The 24,238-nt window shown below is 41.3% G+C and overlaps 1 protein-coding gene and 1 long non-coding RNA gene across 15 annotated transcripts in view; one reads left to right on the forward strand and one right to left on the reverse strand.

Moving 5' to 3' along the window:
* The window catches only part of ADGRL3 (adhesion G protein-coupled receptor L3), a 342,564-nt gene extending 323,736 nt beyond the window's left edge, over positions 1–18,828 (reverse strand). For all 7 annotated transcript variants that reach the window (XM_056347177.1, XM_056347131.1, XM_056347148.1 and 4 more), the window contains exon 1: positions 18,715–18,828. In XM_056347177.1, coding sequence (XP_056203152.1) covers positions 18,715–18,769 — 55 coding nt within the window. In that variant the 5' untranslated portion in view covers positions 18,770–18,828. The remainder of the gene's footprint in view (positions 1–18,714) is intronic.
* The window catches only part of LOC130152922 (uncharacterized), a 30,752-nt gene continuing 11,674 nt past the window's right edge, over positions 5,161–24,238 (forward strand). For 5 of the 8 annotated variants that reach the window (XR_008823148.1, XR_008823154.1, XR_008823152.1 and 2 more), the window contains exons 1-7: positions 5,161–5,321; positions 14,298–14,429; positions 18,689–18,825; positions 19,184–19,248; positions 21,145–21,342; positions 22,464–22,794; positions 24,103–24,155. This is a non-coding gene — a long non-coding RNA (uncharacterized LOC130152922). The remainder of the gene's footprint in view (positions 5,322–14,297; positions 14,430–18,688; positions 18,826–19,183; positions 19,249–21,144; positions 21,343–22,463; positions 22,795–24,102; positions 24,156–24,238) is intronic. The other 3 variants (XR_008823153.1, XR_008823150.1, XR_008823157.1) reach the window with 3 other exon arrangements.

A 24,238-nucleotide genomic window follows, 5' to 3' on the forward strand; every position in this document is an offset into this window, starting at 1 on the left:
TGGACTCACAATGTTGTTTTAGTCAAGAGTTTTCCTCATGGTTAGAAGTTTCCTTTTAGTTGGAAAATTGACACCCATACCCTCAAATGATTTAACAGTGATAACTATTTTTATTCTTCTGTTGCTCGGATTTCTGGCCTGGCCATAAACATAAAAATCACATTTTTCATATGGGTTTGGTTTTCTCCATCCATTGAGGGCAAATGAAATGTAAGAGATTTCCAGGAACCCTTGCAATAAGACAGAGTTTTCTTAAGCAGCACATATTGGATATGTCTCCACCAAAACTCAGCTAACAGCTGGCTCTGATGGGAAAAATCATGCTGCGGTAGGAAAAATGTCAAACCTCAAAATAGGAAATCCTTTTTTTTTTTTTTTTAATCATGAGTCAAGTGAATTACTCCCTCTGTGAAATATTTCAGCATTTTTATAGCATCTTCAACATCAAGAGTTTCAGAAACTATTAGCATTTTAGCAAGAATCTCTGTGCATACACCGTTTCTGATGATGACCTTTGCTTGCTATTAAACTAGCTGATCTGAAATTAGGCAAATACTTAATAAAAGCCATTAAAAGCAGAATTTACTTAACACAAGTATTATTCCTGGACAATTTCTTGGACATACTTCTTGGAAGATCATTCTCCACAGAGATGGGAAACCAGCAGTGTGCCCAGGTGGCCAAGAAAGCCAACAGCATCCTGACTTGCATCAGAATCAGCATGGCCAGCAGGATTAGGGAAGGGACTGTCCCCTTGTACTCAGCACTGGTGAGGCCGCACCTTAAATACTGTGCTCAGATTTGGGCCCCTCACTGCAAGAAGGACCCTGAGGTGCTGGACCGTGTCCAGAGAAGGGCAATGAAGCTGATGAAGGGTCTAGAGAAAGAGGGAACCAACACTGTTCAGCCTGGAGAAAAGGAGGTTCAGGGCAGACCACACTGCTCTCTACAATTCCCTGAAAGCAGGTTGTATTGAGATGGGTGTAGGTCTCTTCTCCCAAATAACAAGCCACAGAATAAGAGGAAAGGGCCTCAAGTTACACCAAAGGAGGTTTAGATTTGGATATTAGGAAAAATTTCTTCACCAAAAGGGTTGGCAAATAGTGGAACAGGCTGCCCAGGTAACTGCTTGAGTCACCATCCCTGGAGATGTTTTAAAGATGTGTAGATATTGCACTTAGGAACATGGTGAACTTGGCAGTGCTAGGTTAGTGGCTGGATTTGATCCTAAAGGTCTTATCCAACCTAAATGATTCTATAGGATGCAATGAACAACAAAGTTGGGTTTAGCCAGTTTTATCTTAGTTGCTTTGGGAAGAGTATCCCCAATACCACGTATCTCTCCCATCTCTAGTGATGCATGCAAGTACCACCTGTTGCTCCTCTTTAGATACCATAGTCTGTAACACCACTCTATTCACCAGGTAGAAAAGTATCACTTAGGGCAAGGAACAATGCCAAAAAGTGTTACTCTGTAGGACTGCCTCAATTTCTGTCTCATTCAAGACCAGTCCGAGACTGTAGGCAGCCCACTTTGAAAATAAAAGAATTAATCAAGGAACAAATAAACCCTCTAGGCCCAGGCAAAAAGGGGGAAAGGTTGCCAGGGCACTAGAGATTTACAGTTGTTGTTCTTTGCCTTCTCGTCTACCCGGAGATCACCCAAGAAGAAAGCACCCAGTGACCAAGAAGGGTCCCACGTGAAGCACACCATGATGTGTTCAGTAATCGATTCCCACTCAGCACACAATGTAGTGCCCATTCATGCTGCTGCCACACAGCATCCCCAGAGACAGATTTACGGCATTACTGTGACAATTCCTTGCTTCCTTCTCACAACAAACTGACCTTTGGGAAAGACTGTAGATGTAACTACAGTTGTGAAAAATTACTCTGTGTTAGGAGCGTTAAGATGCAACAGATGCCTATTCCCTCCTCAAGTTCTTCACTCTAACTTCTGCTTTTCACTCATTAAAATACTGCTCACATCTACAAGTACCAACTCTGAGGTTTCAGTACGTATCATGTAAGAATACTACATTATTACCAAAAAAAAGGAGGGATGCCCACATTTCAGACACATTCACTCAGATCCCCCATGTGAAGCCATCAAATAGAAACCACAGCATCCATAAAAATCTAATTGAGAAATATTTGCAGGGAAGATAAAATAGTTGATCACACCACCACCACAAAGCAGATGGAAATAGCAACAAATGACAGAGAAGAATAGATGTTGGCATAAGGAAGATTAAATGAAATGAAAAATAAAATGTACTTAGACAGTACCTAGCCTGCAAAGATGTTGCATTAGATACTCTAGATCTATCCAGCAAGAGTTTTTGGCTCTTGAGGCTTTAGAGTAGAAGCATTGTAAAGTTATAGCCCTTCAGCAGTGGGGACTGTTTAGTCTGATTCACCATGCCAAGGACACTTGTATTTTAACATTTCCTAATTTTTCATTATTGCCTTTGCAGATTTAAGCTTGTACTAGCAGCAGAATTAAAGATATAATAAAATGAAACAGCAGAGGATACACATACTGATAGTACCAAGCATATTCATAAGTTACACATCATACGGGGTGTCTGCATTGCAAATCAACATTGATACATTCCACATACATGAAATTTAAGGCACCCAAGTTACAATTCAAAAGGAACACAAAAGAAGTCTCAAAATCATTTTCTTTTTCTGGTTTACTGTTTTATGGTATTTTTTATCCTGAAAAGAAAACAGAATTTCTTTGGGGGAAAAAAAATAATAAATTTGCTGTGTGTAAACACATTATGGTATTTTGAAAAAAACTTAAAAGCCTGGGAGAAATTGTTTTTTGAAAACCATAAGAACTAAACTATCAGTTTACTGCTAATTCACTGTGCTGCAAACTCCCTCCCAAATGCAAATAAACTCTGTGTCCTTTAGGTCAGGTAAATGAAAATAGTCTTTACAACCTTCTACCAATAAAAAGCATCTGTCAAATTTGCAATACAGAGATGAAAAGCATTTTAAAATTAAATCTGAAACCCCAGACTGAAACAACACTGTGCTTTAATTTAAACACGTTACATTGTGTGGTTATTATTAAGCTCTTCACTCACAGTGTCATTTAAGTGTCATTTTGATATTTTGTTTGAACAAAGAGGTGTCAAATTATGGAAACCAGTGTCAAGTCCAGAAACTTCATGAAAATGTAGCCCTATCTGTAATAGCACCATATAGGGTTTCATTTCAACAGCATCATTACACAATTTTAATGGTGCTGTAGCATTTGCCTCATAGATCCCCACCCCTGTGAAAAAACTTCCCCAGCATTCTCATTCTGCCCAGCCACGAGCGCTGTTGACAGATTATATGCAATCAGCAGCTAATACTATAAAACACTCATGCTGTAATGGTCACGTGAAGCCCATGACTGTGAGGTCTCTGCAGTGCTAGACTGAACCTGCACGGGTAGCCCACCTTCCCCTTAAGGCCAAATTTGGCCATTCAAGGCCTAACAGGATGATGACCCCTACAGTTCTCCTCAACCTTGCTAATGCACAGAAAGGGAGGAAGGTGGGCCAGCAGATGACATCCACACAAGGAAGCAGGAAGCAGCGATGAACTAACTGCATAGCAAAAGGGATGGTTGGTTGGTTTGGGGTTGTTTAGGGTTTTTTGTTGGTTTTTTTGTTTGGGTTTTTTTTCGGGGGGGGGGGGGGGGGGGAGTTGGGTGTTGGTTGTTTTGTTTTTTTTCTTGTTTTGGCTTCTTGTACAAGGGTATTGAAGCTAATATGAGCTTGCAGACCATGTCTGCTGGACAGTGTCCCCCTAACCACTTTGAGCCTGTTGTCCATTTGGAACCCTGTCCGGCAAAAAGGTCAGAGAGCATAAGTAATTCAATTTCTGCAAGTTTCATGGAAGTGAGCAGCCTAGCACTGGAGACAGACCCTACTAGCTTCTCCAGTGAAGGGAAGAATTCAAAATAGCAGTCAGTCTCTTATCATTTCCTTTGCCCATGAAACAAGTTACCTTTTTAGAATGAAAAAAAAACCTGTTTAACTCCTATCTCCCCAAAGGACCACACAGAAATCTCTTCAGACTATTTCCTAAAAGTACAGGGACAGAAAAGTCTTCTGACTTTCCAGGTCTTTTTGCATCGGACACAGGTGTTTCAGGAAAAGTTTCCTGACGTCAATGTATGATCTGCACTGAAGCTGCACAAGAAGAGCTAAGATGCTTTCCTATGTTCCTTGCTTCCTGCTAAAGAGATAGATTGCATGTGCCATGCCAATAATCTCAGGTGTCACATAACCTCCTAGTCAAGTAATAAATTTTTTACTACGGCTCTCTATTTCAAAGGGAGTCAGTCAGTTAACTGACCATCAATTAATGCTCAGCAAGGAACAATACAAAAAGAGGAACTGTTCTGAACAGCACAGATCTTGAAACAAAGAGTGTGCTCTTAAACCAGATACCTCTGTATTCAAGCCAGTATCTTGCTTCACTGAACATCTATTTTAATACATAAGTGGTTACATTTGCTAGCAAGACATCCTGTTGACAGCTATTCAATCTTGCCCCACTTTGGCATGACAGTCTCACTCGTTCTGCAGGGTTCAAGTGAGTGCTCAGAAATATTCAAAGCATTATAATGCAATGTATTTGAGGGCATAAGGCAAAAGCTTTGTTTCCCAGAACGAAGTCTGAGGGGCAGCATCCCCTTGAGGACCTTGCAAACAAAGTTACCCTGGAGACAGTCCTTGAGGAACAGTGGCAATTCCCTGCAGACAAGATTATCTGCTGGGTTTGTTATTTTAAGGGGGTTTGGGGAGGGTGGGGGGGTGGGAGAGCGGTGCTGGGTTCTCCACTCCTTGTTTAGGAAGTGGGAAGGGAATGAAAGTGAAGGAGGGAAAATAAAGTTGATTATGATGTTTGTAAGTCATTTAAGGGTCTGTATAATGAGAAAAGTCCTTCACTCCCTCTGCTATACAATAGCATCATTTTACTGGCATGAAGTACATAGCTTTCACAGTTCATTCACTTTCTTTGCATGATTTTCTCCTAAACTTTGCTTTGAACTTCATAATCTAATGAAAGCAGAACTTGACCAACTTCCCCACTCAAGAACTGAGGAAGTTGTGGTGTCTGCCTACATAGTCTTCATTTTGCACAGCTTAACTTAAACAGCCAAGTCCAGCACCTTCTTTCTTAGCCTGCTGAGGGAAGGTGGGTCGCACCAGGAAACACGTTTCAGACAAGGAGCCCAACCAGGAGAGAACACACATGACACTAGGATTTACAGCTTACCTGAGACAACACAGCAAACTCCATTCAAAGTAGATTTTTTATTTTTTTATTTTTAATGTTGTCAAAGCCACATGTTCAGCTTTATGAACAATCATTCCCCTAGGCTTTCCCTGAAAAAAATACCATTGCTATAACCCTTCCCACAGCTCTAACTAGCATTACTGTTACCTTTCCAGCTCTAACTAGCTGTTTCCCCACAGCTTTAACTAGCTTTTCTATTATTTTCCATTCAGTATACCTCACTACTCTGTATTTTAAATTTATATTTGGCTTCACACATAGTACCGCCGTGGTTTAAGCATTCTTACTGTATAAACGCTAGTGAATGTATTTATAAAAACTAAAGAACATTTGACAGCTCTGCAGTTACCACCTCCATAAGATACTCAGATTGCCATATCCTAATGTAAACCATTTAAAAAATAATAATAATTTTAAAAAATCACACACTGCAGTGAAGTCTACTGAAACAGTCTTGGCACCTAAACCTGTTCTGAGTCTAACTGCCACAGAGGTTTGTACCTCACAGCTCCCATAGGCTTTAAAGTTTACCCATTTTCATGGGTGCTAGACACACTGATCTTATTTCCTTGTTACCAACTTTTCTGTTCCCCAAGCTTGTCCTTCTTTAAGCTATTCAACTGTAATAGCATTCCAGAATTATATTGGATATGCCAGCCCTCCCCAGAAGCTATTCTTCGCTGCCTTTTGCCAACTGGCCAACAAGGGACAATGAAGTTCAACATATCAGCACTCCTTCAAGAGCTGGAGAATTTCATCTGTCATATATTTACTAACCAAAAAAGAGAGAATTTATTTGTGCAAGGCCTACGACCCTGAGAAAGTTGGTTGTTCACCAGATGTTCTATGGCTGAGTGTCTGCGTAGCCTCAAGATGCAAGGCTAGTCAGTGCAGACCCTGAAAAATTAAGTTACTATCATGCTTTGCAAGAACCGCTGGCTGGTTAAAAGAGAAAGACCACAATTCAACATCCTAATGAGAGAAAGGCAGGAAGAGCTCAGATATCGTATAGGTGAATAGGAGGCAACCAGCATTACGGGGACAAAGAGTGCACAGGTCAAAACATGAATCTACATCAAGCCAGGCACCGATTAGAGCAGTCTTACCTTCTGGGGCCCGCTAGGACATTTTTGGCACCAATGCTACAAATCATGGCATATAGCAGATAGTCTAAACCATTTATGTTGCTACTAAACACTATTCCTACCCCCCCCCCTTTTTTTTTTTTCATTTCCCCAAAGACACTAAACAGAGCATACATATTCACCCATTGTTGTGCGACATCTCCTCCATCTTACTGTCTTCCACACCCTTAATCTAAGGGTCCTGTGAATTCTGGCACACGATCTGAAGCAAGGATTGTAGCTGTCATGATGCACAGACATACACACAGCGCCTCACAGCAACTGCTCTGTATCTCTCTGGACATGTCAAAATAGCTTCTCACAAATAAAGAGCTCACCAGCTCCAAAAATTTATATCCAGACCTGTTTTTTCAGAAAATCATAAAGGTAAGCAAGAACTTTTATTAAGGCTGTCCGATACTGTAACACACGACTTCCAAGCACTTTTGTCAGCAGAGCTCGGAGACTCTAAGGTGTCTGCTAAAGATACAAATACATAACAAATTTGGCATCTGACTAAGCCTTTTTTTTTTTTTTTTTTTCCAAAGTAAATTAAGGAAAACAACTAAACATTAGTAGATCTCTTAGTCCTCAGAATTTCCGCAGAGTAGTATCTAATAGTAAGATTTTTATTTGCATATGCCCGAAAGATAAGAGTTGTGATGACAGGCCAGATTTCCAGTCATGTCAATGAAATGAAGGCATGTTAAATGTTCCTTGCATTATTCCAAGTTTAGATAGACCAGCTCTCTATAGGCTTATTTATATATGCAGTGTGAAAATTATATTTAAAGCACACACACGCATATATATAAATATACAAAAATAAACTCAGTAACCTGGATTTTTCTACAACTATTACAAATAGACATTCTTCCTTAAAACATGTTACAAATTACATACACAGAGAAGTGAGCAGCAATGCTGGCAAAATATTATTTTAAGCGATAAACAGAACTTGGGCATGAATCTGTCTTGCAAAGCAGAGCTGTGCCTCCACTGCAGGAATAAAGGGGATACCTGCTTGCAGGAAGAGCTGTCAGCACTCCTGCAGAACGCTCCCCTCCAGCAGAGGGGCAGACATGTTAGGGGAAAGGAGATGATGCATCTTTGAGACATGCATGGCAAGCAGCAGCTGGCATGGTTACTACCAGCCCCTGGATTTGTGGAGCATCACTCTGGGTTTCTCTGTCTGCAGAGACACTTCCACATGGGTTTGTTCATCCACACTTTGAACTGCAAAGGACCTAAGCTCCTAGCCCGACGCCAGCTTGACACAACTAGCACAGCCTGTCTGCCTTGCTTACAAACCAACATGCACATTTCCCCCTCCACCCTGCTAGAGAGAGTATTACAGAAGACTGACATACCAAAGCTAGTTTTCTTTTTGTCATCTACTCTCTTGATACTAAATCAACCCTAACTTCAGCCTCCAGCATTTCAGTAATAGAAGCAAAACATTGTGAATTAAAAACTGGAGACAGATCTCCAGCAACAAGAACTGTGGGGGCAGGGGATATGTGTCAGAAAACCCAAATCCTTATTTAATTCAGCAGCACTGATGACTGCTAATTGTTCCTAGAAAAGCTTGAAGGGGAACAGCTTCCCAAGAGAATAAGGACCAAGTGTAACACTGCAGCTCCTGGGGCAGGGGAGCAGCCCACCACCTGGTCAACTCTTAAGATTTACACTAAAATAAACAGTAAGATTTGGGAGACAATCATGCAAAGACAAGATGAGAGTACAATATCTTCCATGTTACACTACAGCTTTCCCCAAAATAACCCCTCTGGGCTGAGCAGACCAGATTCAAAGTACATTTACATGGAATCACTGACTTGCCATGGGATTTGGATTAGACCCACTCTAATGCATACACTGACTGGGGAAGATCTTTAGCATCCATGAATCTTAGAAACAGAAAACCATGAAAAACTCACACCTCAGTGTTGGGTGCCTTGGTACACACCCTATGAGGCACTGCAGAAAGCAGCCCAATACAAAAAAGTACAAGGAAATACATTGCTCTGATTACAATTCCTTGAATTTATGGTATACATTCAATACTACACTGTAAGTAAAAAAAAAAAAAAACAAAAAACAACCCACCAGCCTAGTCCTATGCTCTCTGTGATGGCTAGATTGCAGCATCTGTGGCATGTTTGCTAGAAACCCACTGAGCATCCTGCAGCTTGGACATGATTCCTGAGAGAACAGAGATGGTCCTACCAGGCACTGGGAAGGATATTTAGAGGGAGCTGCCCCGCACCAAACAGTTTCCTAGAATCAGGGAAATTCAATGTGGGGAAAAGCTTCTGAACTCTCCGACGTGCTTTTAATTTCTTCCCTTCCCGGAGTGTCTTTCCCAGATGTGTTGCTCATTTAGCAACAGGAAACATCTTCCAAATTCAAATAAAACCACATTACCAACAACATAACCAATTTAAGAAATCATCATCACTAAAGGAACCAACTGAACAACAATGAATGTGCCAAGGGGTAATAAATATCAGATGGCTCAAGGATTCATTCAACATGACTGTGAAGTTGATAAAACGGATGTTAGAGATTTCTTCTAGGGAATCAGCAGTTTCATCTGCAATAAAGAGCTTCTGCTTGCTGTTCTTGCTGGGCCAAGGGTGCTGTGTGTAACACAGAAAAAAAGCAGATTTGCCCAGAGCTTATGGGAGCAGGTTAGCAGCAACTGAGGAGGCAGTGTGAGAATGAAGGTGGCTGTAAATTCATTCCCTCATACTCACTCCTTTCTAGTTTTAGCTTAAAGTGCTTCAACATGCCCAGCTTAAACACGAGAACTAGAGCTAGGCAACTCTCAGAAGTATCTCCCGCCCCAACTCTAATGGTTTAAGCTTAGCTGAAGTTATTAGAAAAATAAACAGGAGTGACATTCCATCGGTAGGCATGTTCTCATCCGGAAAAGAGGCGTTATAGCTGCATGGGAAGAATGGGCATATCAAGCTTCTGAGCTTTGCTTTCAAAACCTGGCCATGGTTCTCCATCTGCATTGCTGGAAAGGGTGGCTCTGCCCTAGCACTATGCAGCTACTGTGGCTTTGAAGCTGCCTTCAGGTCCTGCACTTCAACTATTGGGGAAAAGACACACAGCCTCATCCACCAGACCCCTTTACACTGCCCAGAATAGTAGGCTCTCTCCAACCTCTAGTAGCTTCCTATCATCTTTACCACATAAAAGCTTTATCTGGAAGTTTAGCATTAAGAAAGTGTTAGGTATGATTAGCCATTAGCCAAATAGATCTCCCTTTTCCCACTCAGGTAATAATGCAATTGTTGAAAACAATCAAGGAATGAGTAGGCAGTCACCTCCCCTATTCACTGGGATGAGAAAAGGAAAGCTGCCCACTTCTGCTCCTCTTTCTCTACTGAACCAGCTTCATTCAACTTTGGCTTGCCCCACACCAGCCCATTTGGAGTGCCCTGCATGTCCAGAAAGACAGGGGACAAGCTGTCTTCTCACATGCAGAGATAGCTGCAGACACAGAAGTATTCCTGGTACTCCATGGTACGTCTGGGTATTGGGTAAGGGACAAGCTTTGACCCACTAAATTTTTCAGTTCTGGTAGCTTGGGTTTATTAACTCCAAAAGGATATTTAAAAAAATTACGCTGATGTGTTTATTCGTAAAAGTCAGGCAGGTTTTTAGGGTTGGTTTTGTTTTGTTGTTTGGGTTGTTTGTTCTGGGTTTTTTTGGGGGGTTTTTTGGGGTTTTTTTTAAAGAGTATTTACATCTAAAGCCAAATCATAGTAACAGTATCACAAACATGTACTGCATACATGGAAAATGACCATGGTTTTTCATTGGGCTGCTATAATATTCCTAAAACTTAGATATCCACCAAAAGCGAAACGGCCCTGGCCTCGTCAATATCCTGATCAGCCAGAAGTTGCTGAAAGAATCAGTAAACTTACTTAGAGAGTAAGTCCCTTGGAAGCACTCACTTCTAATAGTTATTGCTTATTTATTCTGCACTTAACTATGACAAGAACTAGTTGTGGACAGGGCTAGCTAACAGTGCTTATTAGCCTGAGACTCCTGCAAGAGACACACACCAGGATCAGTGTTGATGAATAAACTCAACATCTCCTGAATCCTAAGAGAAAGAGTCAGCCAGGTATTACCCCAGAGGTCCTGTCATCTCATATGAACAATGTGCCAAGTACACAGCGGCTCTTCATTCATTTCTTCAAAAACAGTTCATTGGAAAGGGAATTTTATCTTGGTAACCTTAACTTCATAAGCTTTGCCTTTTGTCTTCAGTAAAAAAGAAGAGTATTAGAGTTTGTAGAAAGACAAAGAGAAAGAAATATTGAGCAAGATTTTAAGGGGTTCATAGCCCTTTTGGTTTTCCCCCTCCAGTACCACCCAAGCCACTTTCCAGGTTGGCTTATTTTCCTCAGCACGCTGCAGAGCAAGTATACCAGCTTGGTGTCTCTGGTGCTCTTCCACACTGCTGCAGACAATAAGTCTTGTCTATTCACTCAGCGCTCACAAGGACCAAAACCAAACATGCCAGCCATAGTAAGAGTGTATGACATGCACATATGCATAGCCTGACCTGGAAAAATATTAGATGACTCAAGAGACTGGTTGTGAGTTAATGTTTCCCAATCAAATCAAGACCAGGTGAGGAACAAATAAATCTAGTCATCCTACTTAGCAACTCCTTGGCAGCTGATATGAAATTAATAGTTAGGTCAGGTTTTCAAACAGCAGATGTCTGCACCACAACACCCACTCATTAGCGAGGGTTAATAACTGTGCAAATATAAATTCTTAGGGTTCACTAAAACTCTTGTCTCCTAAAGCTACTTAACCCTCTTTGTGACAAGATCTGTGTTGTACTTCACAATTCTGTTTTTTAAAAAGAAACTTTTTTAAAAGCCGTTCCCTAACAAAAACATTTTTATAATCACAGTAAAATATAATGGGAATTAAATTATGGTACAATAATTCACACTTAGCTGCACAGAGGCCATTTGGCCTTCACCTTTGTGCCTGAATGTGCTGGGCGTTAATTACTACACTGTAATTCACATGCTGTCATGTCTTACGGCTTAATTAATGCTACAAAAAAAACCATAAAAATCAGAGAGCACAGAGTTGGTCACTAGAGATCAGAAACCAGTCTTGGCAGGAAACGGTTACAAATGAAGAAAGCATCAGAGGTTATAGGCCTGTAGGGTAACACAACTCCCCCCTTCCTATTGCTGTGACAGCACGCACATTTTCTACTGCTGTAGCTCAGAAAGAAACCCACGTGACCTGCTACTGTATGTCACACATGTTAAGAAGCATGTAGGAAAGGATAACTTCCATGCATTAGTTTGGGCCCTAGACACCAGCCGCCTTTGGTACTTCAAGTCCTACAACTCCAGCTTCACTGCAACTACAGCTGTGCTGATAGCTATGGGTTACATACCCCAAGTGTGCTTTAGAACAAATGGCAAGTGAAAGTAGAAGACCTTTTTTCCCTCCGTAACACTGGAAGATGCTGTGAGCAGATACACTTGCCAAACACTGAAGAAAAAAAGCCCCACCCACACCCTTTAAAAATCTCCTTCCTTATTTAGTATGAAATTCAGACATGAAAGAAATGGGTCCACACAGACCTGTGCACTGCTTCATGGCTTAATTGAGAATTACAGGGTGAATAGAGTCTTTGCATGGTTGAATTTCATCCTTTATCAGCTTATAGATTGGTCAGTCATCAGATGGGAACTTAATAGTCCTGTTTTTAATACATTGCTGCTAATGAAAGCACTATAGTATATACATAGAAAAGCCACCCCCTTTTATCAGGAGAAAACTTCCTTGATCATTTGTTCCACTATGGAAAAGGTGGCACAGCTGTAGGTAACACAAATTACCAAGAACAGCAAATATTAGAAATATTTCAAGGATGATTAATCTTTTAAAACAATGAAGTTAGGCAGAAGCCTGGATGTCAACTTGGCTATTTCACAACTAATAAAACACGTCTCTTGTATTTCATTTTGACTATATAAAGAGTACTGTAGGAAGAGGCAATTATCCACTATTCACTAGCTAACATAACACTTGTACAAGTATAAAGAAACACAGTATGTATTGTGAGCACTGACAGTATTTCCGTTGTATTAAAATAGTAGTGAAGAAAATGTTCAGCTCACATTAAACAGCACTCTGTCACTGAGGACCAGCTTGCTAGCATCACATATTCCCCCAAGAAAGATAATGCTGCTTGCTCTAACAGAATCATTGTCACCAGGCAACTACCAGTGCTGTTCAGTAATAAATATTTCCACTGTTCCCACAGAAACTGGCTTGGCATCTAGACCTGCTAATGCCTAGAGAGATCAGCTTGACCTTCAAGCATCATCTTTTCACAAAGATGCAGCCCCCCCTCACCACGTTTGTCTCCCAGAAACACTGGGAAGATGGCACAGAAGCACAGAGGGTGAGGAACAGAACAGCAGACAAGGTTCTCTTCCTTGCAGCTGCAATGACTTGAAAGGACTTCAAATTTAATTTTCTACTCTGCAAATGATAAATTAGTTCAGCCTCATCTTGAACTAATTCTCATACAGAGAGACAAGATGGCATCTGTCCCTAAATGCAGGAAGGTCACTTTACAGCTATGCTACAACTCTGCATAAATAAATTCTTGGAGAGCTGGGCCAGCAGCAGCTGTAGCCCTGCCACTTTTGTGGCCTTAAGTAGGCCTTTGTAGGCTTTAAGCCTCATAAAAATACAAGCTCCAGGATTTTTCAGGCTTTGTCTGAACTAGAACCTATTTTAGTTTAAAACTAGCTCCATCTACAAAGCTATTTGAGAAACTTTTGCTGCACCAGCAACTTGCTCTGAGATCAGATGACTCATCTAGTCCATTCCAGCTAACAGAAAAACTACTCTAATATCAGATACCTACTGTTTGTCCTGTAATTTCAACCAGGTTTTGGTTATATCATTGCCTAATTTGTTCTGGCTTCAGTCTTGCTTAGTTTTGGCCACGCACATAGTTCTAGCCCCAGAATCACACTGTATACCAAGGAAAAGATTAAGAAACCTAAGTAATCACAGCAATAATGAACTAACCCCATAGAACATCAGGAGACAACAGTCTGCAACCCATTAACAAACAAGAGTGTTAAAACTTGTAAAAAATAACCCCAAGAAGCAAGCAGAAACCAACCCCCAAACTAAAACCACACTTCACCCGAGCAGGAACCAGGATAATGACAGCTCACTCTCATAACACAACTGCACAGGGCAAGAGGTTAGCATCAGAGGAAACAGGCAGATAGCTATGCCTGTTGATTTTATTGCATTTCTAACAATCTCCAACAGGAACTGGGCAATTTGGATTATTGCTTTAATCTGAGTAGTAATAAGTGGTTGTCCATTTTTTGATTGGACTGTTAAAGCATTAGAGTAACAAAACCAACAAATAATTCTTCACTGCCCATCATGAAATTATGCACAGAATACAAATCTAAAAACTAATTTTCAAATGCATAATAATAAAACAACTGATGGGATGATAAAGATCTTTACATACAACAGGCCTTCAGCTCTTTTCCAAAGCCTAAAATTAGTTACTTGTTTGGAGACATGCAAACTATCACCCCACAGTGATCACCACGGTATCCTTACTATCCTGCTCTTAACAGTGTGCAGTTTTGTACCCTTTCGTTTTAACTATTATTTTTGTCCAGCAGTCTCAAAATTTTAAATCCCAGCTCTCTGCTGTCATGCTCATGTGTGGCTGTGTGATACAGCAAGTGTCTGCCTGTCTCTCCAGGCTCGCCAACTGAGCTGCTGCCCACCACGTCCATCTCATTTCAGGTGAACTTTGACAGCGTTCATTTGTGAGTAAAGAGAAATCTGCTTTGTTTGGGGCCAAGGGGTGCAAGGCTGAGGAAGCTGAGAACAGCTGCTCATTCCAGAAGATGCCTCTGAGAAGTCTGCCCGTTACAGGTAAAGAGGACCAGTTTGGTCAGGTGTACACAGGGGGATACAAGCCAAGGAGCACTTTCCTAGGTGCCTTCAGATGCTTTGGAAAAAGCTTCCTAACATTGGCAAAAAAAGAAGCAGGAATGCAAAAGCCCTGTCTATAGCAGAGCCCATACAAAGGATGACAAAGCCTTTTTTTGTTGTTGTTATCACTGATTGTTTTGGGTGGGGTTTTTTTGTTCCCTGTTATTGTTTCTTTCTATCTTGGCTAATTCTGATTTTGTATAACTGGTTTAGTTTTATTCAACAAATGAATTTACAAGCTTTGCTGGAACTTAGAAGAGGGGATAACTTTCTGGGGGCCTTCCCACTGGTCCAAATTGTATTGTCTATGCAGGCTGTTAGCTATTTTCCATTCCAGTGAAGGACAACAGTAAAGAAAGCATCCACTACTTAATTCTGCTTTTATCTCAAGTATTTCACATGGTTTCAGATTTTTGTGAGCCATGATTCAGAGCAGTCCAAGCAAAACTAGACAGTACAGTGTCTGTACATTTAGGATACAGCAGAATATCATAACCATCAAGAAACTGTAAGAATTCATGATTTTCCCCTTTCATTATTTCTAGAGCTTATCACAAGATGACATCATACCAGGGCAGTATCCTTAAAGGTTACTTGTCATCTTGCAGATCACTGAAGTCATACACCCTTCTTTGACTCCGCATCTGCCATCAAAACACAAGACATACAATATACTCCAAGAAATAACTAAAAAAAGAACAACCAAAGACAAAAACAACAAAAATGGGGGTAGGGTGGGGGAACCAACAACTTGACAAATTTATGAGATCACTGGCCTAAGAAATCTGCCTACAATGTAGCTACCACTACAGATAAAAAGTCTGCGTTAGGAAACTCAGAAAGCAAAGTTAGGCTTTAAAACAAGTTTGTCTCAACTCTGGCAATCACTAAAGGACAGGAGTCTTTCCAGCCCATGAAACAGGAACTCAAATACCTGAGTCATTAAACATAAAATATGAAAGTTTTCTGCATACAGTTAAAGGGAATTATTAAAATGGAAAAAAATAGTAAAAACACCCCAGGGCTTAACTGGACTATTTTTATATGCAATGTGAGGCTGTGGCATGTGTTTAAACACACATATGCTGTCTTTAGGCTAGCAGGAACCCCTGCGTTGATACTGGCTTGCCAGTAGGCAGCCTTCTGCAGGAAATTGTGGGGACAGGGCACCAAGGGAGAGCACCTGAAAGTCATCAGAAACTCAGTCTCTGATTTCAAAGCCTTGGAAGCCCCCTTCAATTATTTACTCCCACCTTCGATACAACTCTTATTTTTATGTGCTGGTTCCTCAGTCCCAATGGGAGTTTGAATGGATTTGATTGCCCAGTGCCAGCTGATACAAAACACGCTCATCAAACATCACACAGCTTCTCCCTTCATTTAGTATAAGGAACATGCCACCCTTGAGCAAATACACACACACTCAGTACCTGCTTCCCCCAAGAAAGGCAACAAGCCAAAACTGAGATAGTAGTTGCATCCTGGCCAGTCTCAGAGATCAAAACCAAGTCCTCTGGCTCACACCAAAGGTCTTGAGTCTCCATGCCATTCAGAAGATGGCTGTGAGCCTCTCCTGTACTTTCACTAGCAATTTACTGGGATCAGGTAAGACGTGTGTTGGTTAGATGTGTGGTAGTCAGATTTACCACAACTGACTGCTACAAAAACCACAGCAACCACCCTGTACATTTACTTTGAGGAATAACATCAAGGGTAGAAAAACTTCCAGGCACCTACTTTCTGCATCTCTGGTGTTTGCTCACCTTTAGCATAACATGACTCCTAGGATACTTGTGACATTTTCATTTACTGCAACTATCAGGCAGGATTTTCCAGCTACAATAGCATTAAAAATTTACAACAGAACTGCCAGAGGCATATTTAAATCGTTAATGGCTTTAACTGTTAATACTGTTTAATTATAAAGATTAAAAAAAAAAAAAAAATTACCATTTAACTTTCCTGGAGAAGAATGGAGAGCACCTTTCCTATTAGCTCTTTCATTTTGCCACAACTGGTTGGCTCAGTTCAAATGTTCACTCTCATTTTCAAGCCAGTGAGGAGTTTTGCTTGAAGAACAATAGTATGGATAACCTTTGTACCCAAAGGTATTATAAGTGACAAGAGCAAACAGATTGCTCTTTACAGATATATTCAGCCAATTACACCCATTTCATTTTTTAACCTCCTCCACTGTAAATTCTGCTCTAGTGTCTCAGCACATACACAGTGCATGTAAAGCACAAAAAGTCTGATGAATATTTTCAAAGCCCGGGCCCACTGCCTACATACAGGGAGTCATGTTATTTACAAACACGTTCCCACTAACCTGTAATTAAAATTACATCCTTGGTGGAGCTCACCTTCCATTTAGGCATCAAGAAAATCAGGCAAGTCAGATTTTCCAAAACCCTGCTCTGAGCATTTAGCAACCATCACTGCAAATAGGAGCTCCTGAACCCTTCAGCCCTTACAAAATCTGGCAACCTACTTCTGGGGCCTACATTTGGGTAGGGTTCAGTTTATATGACAAAGTTTTATTAGCAGGGAAGCTGCAAGGGTGGGTTATGTAACAAGCTGCTAGAAACTTCTCCTACGTCCAATGGAGCCAATGCTAGCCAGCTCCAAGATGGACTCACTGCTGGCCAACGCAGAGCCCATCAACGATAGCAGCAGCACCTCTTGGACAACATATTTAAGGGGGTGCGGGGGACACACAAAAAACCCAAACTGCACAAGAACAACTGCAGCCTGAAAAAGGAGTGAAAATATGCAAGAAAAACAACTCCGGAGACACCAAGGTTTGTGAAAGAGTGGGAGGAGATGCTCCAGGCATCAGAGCAAAGATTCCCCTGGAGCCCATGGTAAAGACCATGGTGAAGCAGGTTGTTCTCCTGCAACCCATAGAGGTTAACAGTGGAGCAGATCTCCACCTGCAGCCCATGGAGAACCCCACCCCAGAGCAGGTGGATGCCTGAAGGAGGCTGTGACCCCATGGAAAGCCTGCACTAGAGTTGGCTCCTGGCAGGACCCGTGGACCCATGAAAGAGGAGCCCAGGATGGAGCAGGTTTGCTAGCAGGACTCATGACCCCATGGGGGACCCACGCTGGTGCAGTTTGTGGAGGACTGTCTCCTGTGGAAGGGACCCCACACTGGAGCAGGGGAAGAGTGTGAGGAGTCTTCCCCCTAAGGAGGAAGGAGCAACAGAGACAAGATCTGATGAACTCACCACAAACCCCGTTCCCGATCCCCCTGTGCTGTTGAGGGGAGGAGGTAGAAAAGATCAGGAGTAAAACTAAGCCTGAGCAGAAGCCAGGGGGGTGTGGGGATGTGTGTGGGTGTATCAGGTTAAGATATGGTTATATTCCTCATTCTTCTACTCTGATTTGACTGGTAAAAAATTATTTTCTCCCCACATTGAATCTGTTTTGCCCATGAGGGTACCGGCCAAGTGATCTCTCCCTGTCCTTATCTTGACCCATAAGCCCTTTCAATATTTTCTCTCCCGTGTCCAGCTGAGGGAAAGGAGTGATAGAGTAGCTTTAGTGGGCACCTGGCATCCAGCCAGGGTCAACCCACCACAGGCTCATACATATCCACAGCACAGCAGCTGTGCCTGATGCTATTAGCCCGGTTCTCAGGTGCAGCTTAGCTGTGCAGCACAGCGTTACACCTAGTAACTCCACATGGCTGGGTGGGTTACACAGCGTGCCAGGCTAAGGCAACTTTACTGGCTTTGGCTCTTCTCAGCTCAAGATCACTGAGCCTCCATCTTTCAAGAGAGCATGGAAACATCAACTACAATGCTTGAAATCACAGTCTAACATGATGGAAAGCAAGAGCCCACCCTGGAGCTGTGGATAAAGGGGAGCATGCAGCCCCTAACTGAGCAATATTCACAGAAGAGAAAGGCATTTCCATGCAGAGGCTAGGAGCAACAATCGTAGTGACACACAGCCAACAGAATAGGTTTGGACATGAAGAAGAAAGTCTGCCTTAACATAGCAGTTAAACTTGACAACACAAATCTTTATGTGACCAGAGTTCTTTGTTTCAGGACTTTATTCATAATGTAGCCTGGGAATTCAAAGACCTGGGGTGAAAGCAGGGAGAGAAATCAACATCCTGGAAAAAAACCACCACACCATTAGGTAGAAGACATAGGCAAAATCCTTGCTAATCTCTTCCCTTCCCACAGGCAAATTTACACCATCTCTCACTCACCATGTGCTAACGGTGTTAAGAGCATTGTGAAGAACAGCAGCTGTGATGACCACATGACTGTGAAGGAGGGCTTGAAAGTATCCCAGCAAACGAGGGTTCAAACAAATCAAGGTGAGCGTCCTCCTTCTCTTGCTTCCAACACTTCAACTGTTGGCCTTCAATTCACATCCAAAAAGGGGAAAAAAAACCCAATAAAAAATAATAATAAAAAAAAATCCCACAGCCAGTATCCAGAGTCTGAGACCTACAAATGAGAAAGTAAAAAAAGAAAGAAAAAAAACAAAAAAAAAGCCGTTAGTAAAACAGTAAGATAGGTGTTTTCAATCAAGTCTTGCTGTGTTTCTTTGCTGCCAACAGCTGTAAAGGCAAATGAGTCTTCCCCCCAGCCCTTCAGATGTATGCACATTCTTACACACAATAGGAATTAAATTTGTGCATCACTAATGCTCTGCTTCCTCTCCCAAAACAGGGCTTAAGACAGCAGTTTTGAATAATGATGCCCACAGAGGTCCAGAGAGTCCACAGGCTTGAAAGGTGACTAGAAAAAACAAGTCCATATGTATTGCACTGTATCCTATGTACACTGGACTTTTAAAACAGGCTGCAACTCTCTTGAAAATATTTGGGTATCTGTAAATCACAAGCCAACAAAAATTCCAGACCTTAAATAGGTTTAACTGGTTCCTAGGATCCACACTGATCTCCTAAACAGAAATAAATTTACAACCCAGCCACTTCTTTTCCACCCAAAACCCTCAAATACACGTGGGCCAGAGAGTAAATGCAAGCTCCTGAAAAACACGCTTGCCTGCGTGCTGGCAAATAAACAAAATGCCAACAAGAGAAGTCACCTCACTGTTTGGTCTAGGCCGTACCTGTGAGCACGCTTAGGAAGCCAGCACTTTAGAAGAAAATTCAACTCTAAACTGTCACAGAGCTGCACTCCCTGGCCTGCCTCCCCCTACCCTTCAAACAGAAGCCTTTTTCAATATATATAAACTCATCCACACCAGCTCAGCTGGTCCCAGTGTAGGGGATAAAACAGCCAGACAATAATCCCACTTTCTCTTTAACATTTTGTGCAGGTGGACATGCTGGCCAAAAATTATCTATGCAAACATCTGTTACATGTCCTGAACAGCTTGGGCAGAAACTGAGACCAGTTCTTCTCCAGGTAGCCAGGCAGTGCACTCTTCTGCTAAGACCCTCCACTCCTTTTGCCACTTCTTTCATCCCTTCACTGTTGGGGCTGACACCAAGATACCAGGCAATGAGGTCAATAATATGGTTTGGGAGTATGTCTGCTGAAAATATACCTAAAAGTCACTTGTACTTGTTTGAAATGTCCTGTATGACTTTTAATCACTGAATCTAGACCAGGATTTGAACTCAGGTAGAGCCTAAAAGTCACCCTTACTCTACAGAGTACTTTCTATGATCACTACCAGTGACTCAAGTCACTCACTCCTAGTCAAGCTCCACAGTTACTCATTGTGGGATTAAAAATAACGGTCTCGTCCACCCCACATGCTTACAGGAAAGCACAGGGAAATCTAAATCCATGCTTTAATAAAACATTCAGTCATTTAATTGGAGAAAGTGTTCCAGCTTCCCATCATTTTCATCTCTCAAGAAGGGGCTAGATGGCCAGTGACTCAAACTTGGCAGGATAAACATCAGTTTGAGGCTTAGCTCCCTGCTGACTTTGAAGTGATGATAAAATATGAGGAATTGAAAAGTACTTTGCATATCTGTTTTGAACTCCCTAGACTCCGCAGCCTTCACAGCACTAGTCTAATTAAAAAAATCTCTCAAAAAATCTCTGATCAACAGAAGTTATTCTTCTCTCAGTAAAGAAGCTGTTTTTGCCAACTTTTGTTCTTACACAAAATCCACTTTGAGCCAAAACACTATATGAAAAACTGCACTGCATGCCATTGTGATGTGGGTATATTTCTGAAACTCCAGCATGACAGAGCAGCCTTTGTTTTGCCTCCTATCTCTGCTGATCAACTAAATCAATCCCCACATTGTTCAGAACCAAAGTCTCTAAGGAAGATGCAGCTTTTTTTTAATAAATGTATCTGCTTGCACTGCCAAGATTTTATTCTTGCCCCCTACTCTGCTTCACAGGCTATCCCTGCAATTTGTTCACTGAAATGTAGCATTCAATTTCCAAAGCTTTTTGTCAGCTCTGTTACTTGGAGTGACTAAAAAGCCCAAAGTCAATATACAATCAAGTGGCTTCTTTATAGACATCCTAGAAATTAAAACTTTGCTTGTGCTGGGACTAATCAGAACAGTCACTGATAATATTTAAAGCCTGTTTTCCAAAGGGGGACAAGATTAATGAATATTATGTACATATAATTGTGTGACTTTTAAATCATACAATCTAAACTGTGATTAAGTTTTCCATTTATATTTTAGGAGGCCACCAGTACACATCAAACTATACCACTGGCCATTATTTATACATGCTTCTTCTACAGCATCCTCTGTATAGTTTTAAAAGTGAGAAGCTTTTTGTGCTACAAAATCTGAAAAAGCATACAGATGGGGGAAGCTATCCAAGGTCAGGTACGCTTCCCTGAAGGAAAAGCTCTGCCAGGCACTGAAGGAGTGGAGGTTTGTTTTTGAATTATTTTTTTTTTTTTTTAACTGAATCAAGTTCTGAATAATCTAAATCTGTTAGAAAGAGATAATGTTATGGTGCAGTAAGAGGTTTTTGGCTGTAAACCCAAGTAGTCACAAATTAATTATGCTATCTATCCCTGAGAAGGAATAATTGTCAACAAAATATTTACACTGCAGCATTTAAAATTATCTTTATCTGTCTTGCACGATAGAAAAAACATTCCTTAAATCCTATGACCTCATGGGCTGGAGCTGAATGAGCAACAGGATTCACCTGCTCTCTGCAGCATCCAAAACCTAATTTTGGGAACTAATGCCTTGCAACCACCAGAACCACAAATAAACATTTTATCCTACTGGAAAGAGCATTATCCGGTCGCGAAGCTCCTGTGCAAAACAGAGACAATATGACCAGCTCAGCATTATGCACCATTTACTCTGGTTGTAAATCTGGCCCAATATTCCCAGCTCTATTTTCCTTACTGCCAGAGTAGAACAAGCCAGAGACACAGCCTGTGAGGTTGTGTTTGCACATCCTGGCTGGCACCACCTTCCCCTTAAGCCTGCTCCTACAAAGACTTCAACCCCTTAGGCTTAAACTCATGCATGAATCCTAACAATTCCACAATGTGTCTGGAGAAATGCCAAAGTTGTTTAACCACACAGAGGACCACTATATTAACAAAACACATTGTAGTGCTACAAAAATCTGGGCGGTTTTGAATTTCATGTAATCAAATAATCACAGTGTATTTGTGAACTGGGTATCTGCAGGGGAACAGCTAGATGGGAAACAAGTGGAGCAACCCTTTTTCTTAATGGTCACACAAACCCTCTCAAGCAGCATTGTCAGATGCAGAAAGAGGCCCATGAAACAAAATTCACTTTGGATTACATCCAGGTAAAGTACAGCCAAAGAGAGAAACTAGAACACATATCTGAACTGTTCACTGCAGAGTGATACATTTATTGATGCAAGAAGGGGATATACCATCACAGTGAAAACTTTAAGGACTACGCTTGACCTACGGGATTTGGACTTGAACCACAAAGATGATGCAGCCTGCATTGACTTAAAAGAAAGTTCTGCTCACTGACCTTTCTACCCATAGGGCTGCCCCCAACATCCTCACGATCTGATCTGCTGCCAAGCATCACCCAAACCTGATCTGCATGCCAGCAGTTCCCAAAAATCCAACTCAAAGCGGTACTGACAGAATAGGAGAAAGCCAAAGGAAACTAAGACCTCGTGGTAGAGAAACGAGCGGTGAAGTATTCAAGTCATTGTTCATAAAAGAGCATTATAGATACACTGACAAACTCAGCATCTACTCAAATCTGTTATTCAGCAGTTGATGTCAAGCAGCACACAGATCATTTTCTGAGTTCATCTGTTGATGGTCTACAGGAAGGATGAAAAAGAAAAGGAAACCAATTCATCTGGTGAGTGAACAGATAGGCTAAATTCAAAGTAGAATTTAGAGCAGCGCAAACCAAACCTGTCATAAACGCACTTAATTACTGCCTTCCTCCAAACATAAGCCCTTGCACCTGCACAAAGCTGGACACTACCCTTCTCACACAGCAAAAGCTGCCTGCCTTCCTCAGGTATATAGCATTTTCGAGACAGTTGAGGTACAGCCACAAGAGAGGCAAGAGTGTTTTACAAGGGGTCTCATCAGAAAAAACAGAGTATTTCTCATCCAGTTTTACTTGCATCAATTTTCTCCCCACCCCTAAAAACGTGCATATTAAAACTACCTTAAATCATTGATACAAGGATTACTTTATATTTCTTAATAGAAAAGATTCCTGTAATTATCTCCTCCATTGGCAGAAGTTGCTTACTAAGTAGAAAATGTGTGACGTTTCAAACAAATATTGATTAAATCCATCATTTACAAGGGGAAAAGTTTGGAAGTAATTAAGCTTCTTGTAACTGATGGGCCAAGCTGGAACCATGAATGTAATTCCCCATTTTCAGCATCTGCTACTTCAGAGAATTTATTCCAGCAACATATTCAGAATTTTACTAAGAAGAAAGGGAAGAGAAATAATCCCAGCAAGGAAAAAAATAACATGCAATCTCTGCAGAAATAGATCAACTGCAATTTAATGTCAGAAAATTTAAGTAAAATAATGACCTATATTGCCACTTCCATTATGAATAACTAAACAAAAGAATTGCTGCAATACATTTGGTCATGAGTTACCTGCATAACACTTTTTTTTGGTTTTTTTTTTTTTTTTGAAACATTATTAAAAAAGAAAAGTTTTTTCGCCTTCCACCTTTACCCCATTTCAGATCTTTTTGCCTGTCAGGCACTCAGGATGTGGCTTCATGGTCACTTTGTGGTGTCAGGAACACAACTTGCCATACAAGAGATCAGGGCAGACATTACTGATAGTATAACACAGGGGGAGCAGGGCAGGAGCAGGTTGTACTCCTGGCATTTCAATGGAACCACAAGTACTTTTTACTCCTAGACACTCACTGAAGTTATCACTACAGGGACACAGTTATTTATGGGCAGATTTTTCCATAAGCATTTTTAAGTCAAGAACATGTTTCTGAGACACCTAAACTGAACTGTCCGTAAACTTTTATCTGTGTCTGCATTCAGTCCAAGAGAAGGTTCATCTCATACCACAAATGCTCATAAAGTTAGAGTTCTCACAGAGTTCAGGAAAACAGGCTTTTGTTTCTCAAAGTGTTAAGGGGCAGCCATGACTTTTGGCTCTTCATTTCAGGTTTTAAGTTTGCTAAACGTGATGCACAGAGAGACTTGACGATGCTACTTTGGGTAAGTAGACTCAACAACTTGTGGTTCAACCTGTTCACATCTATACCCTCTTTCTGCACCGCAGGCCCCTCCTGTTCTCTCTC

This window comes from Falco biarmicus, chromosome 1, assembly GCF_023638135.1.
Source record: "Falco biarmicus isolate bFalBia1 chromosome 1, bFalBia1.pri, whole genome shotgun sequence".
NCBI lineage: Eukaryota > Metazoa > Chordata > Aves > Falconiformes > Falconidae > Falco > Falco biarmicus.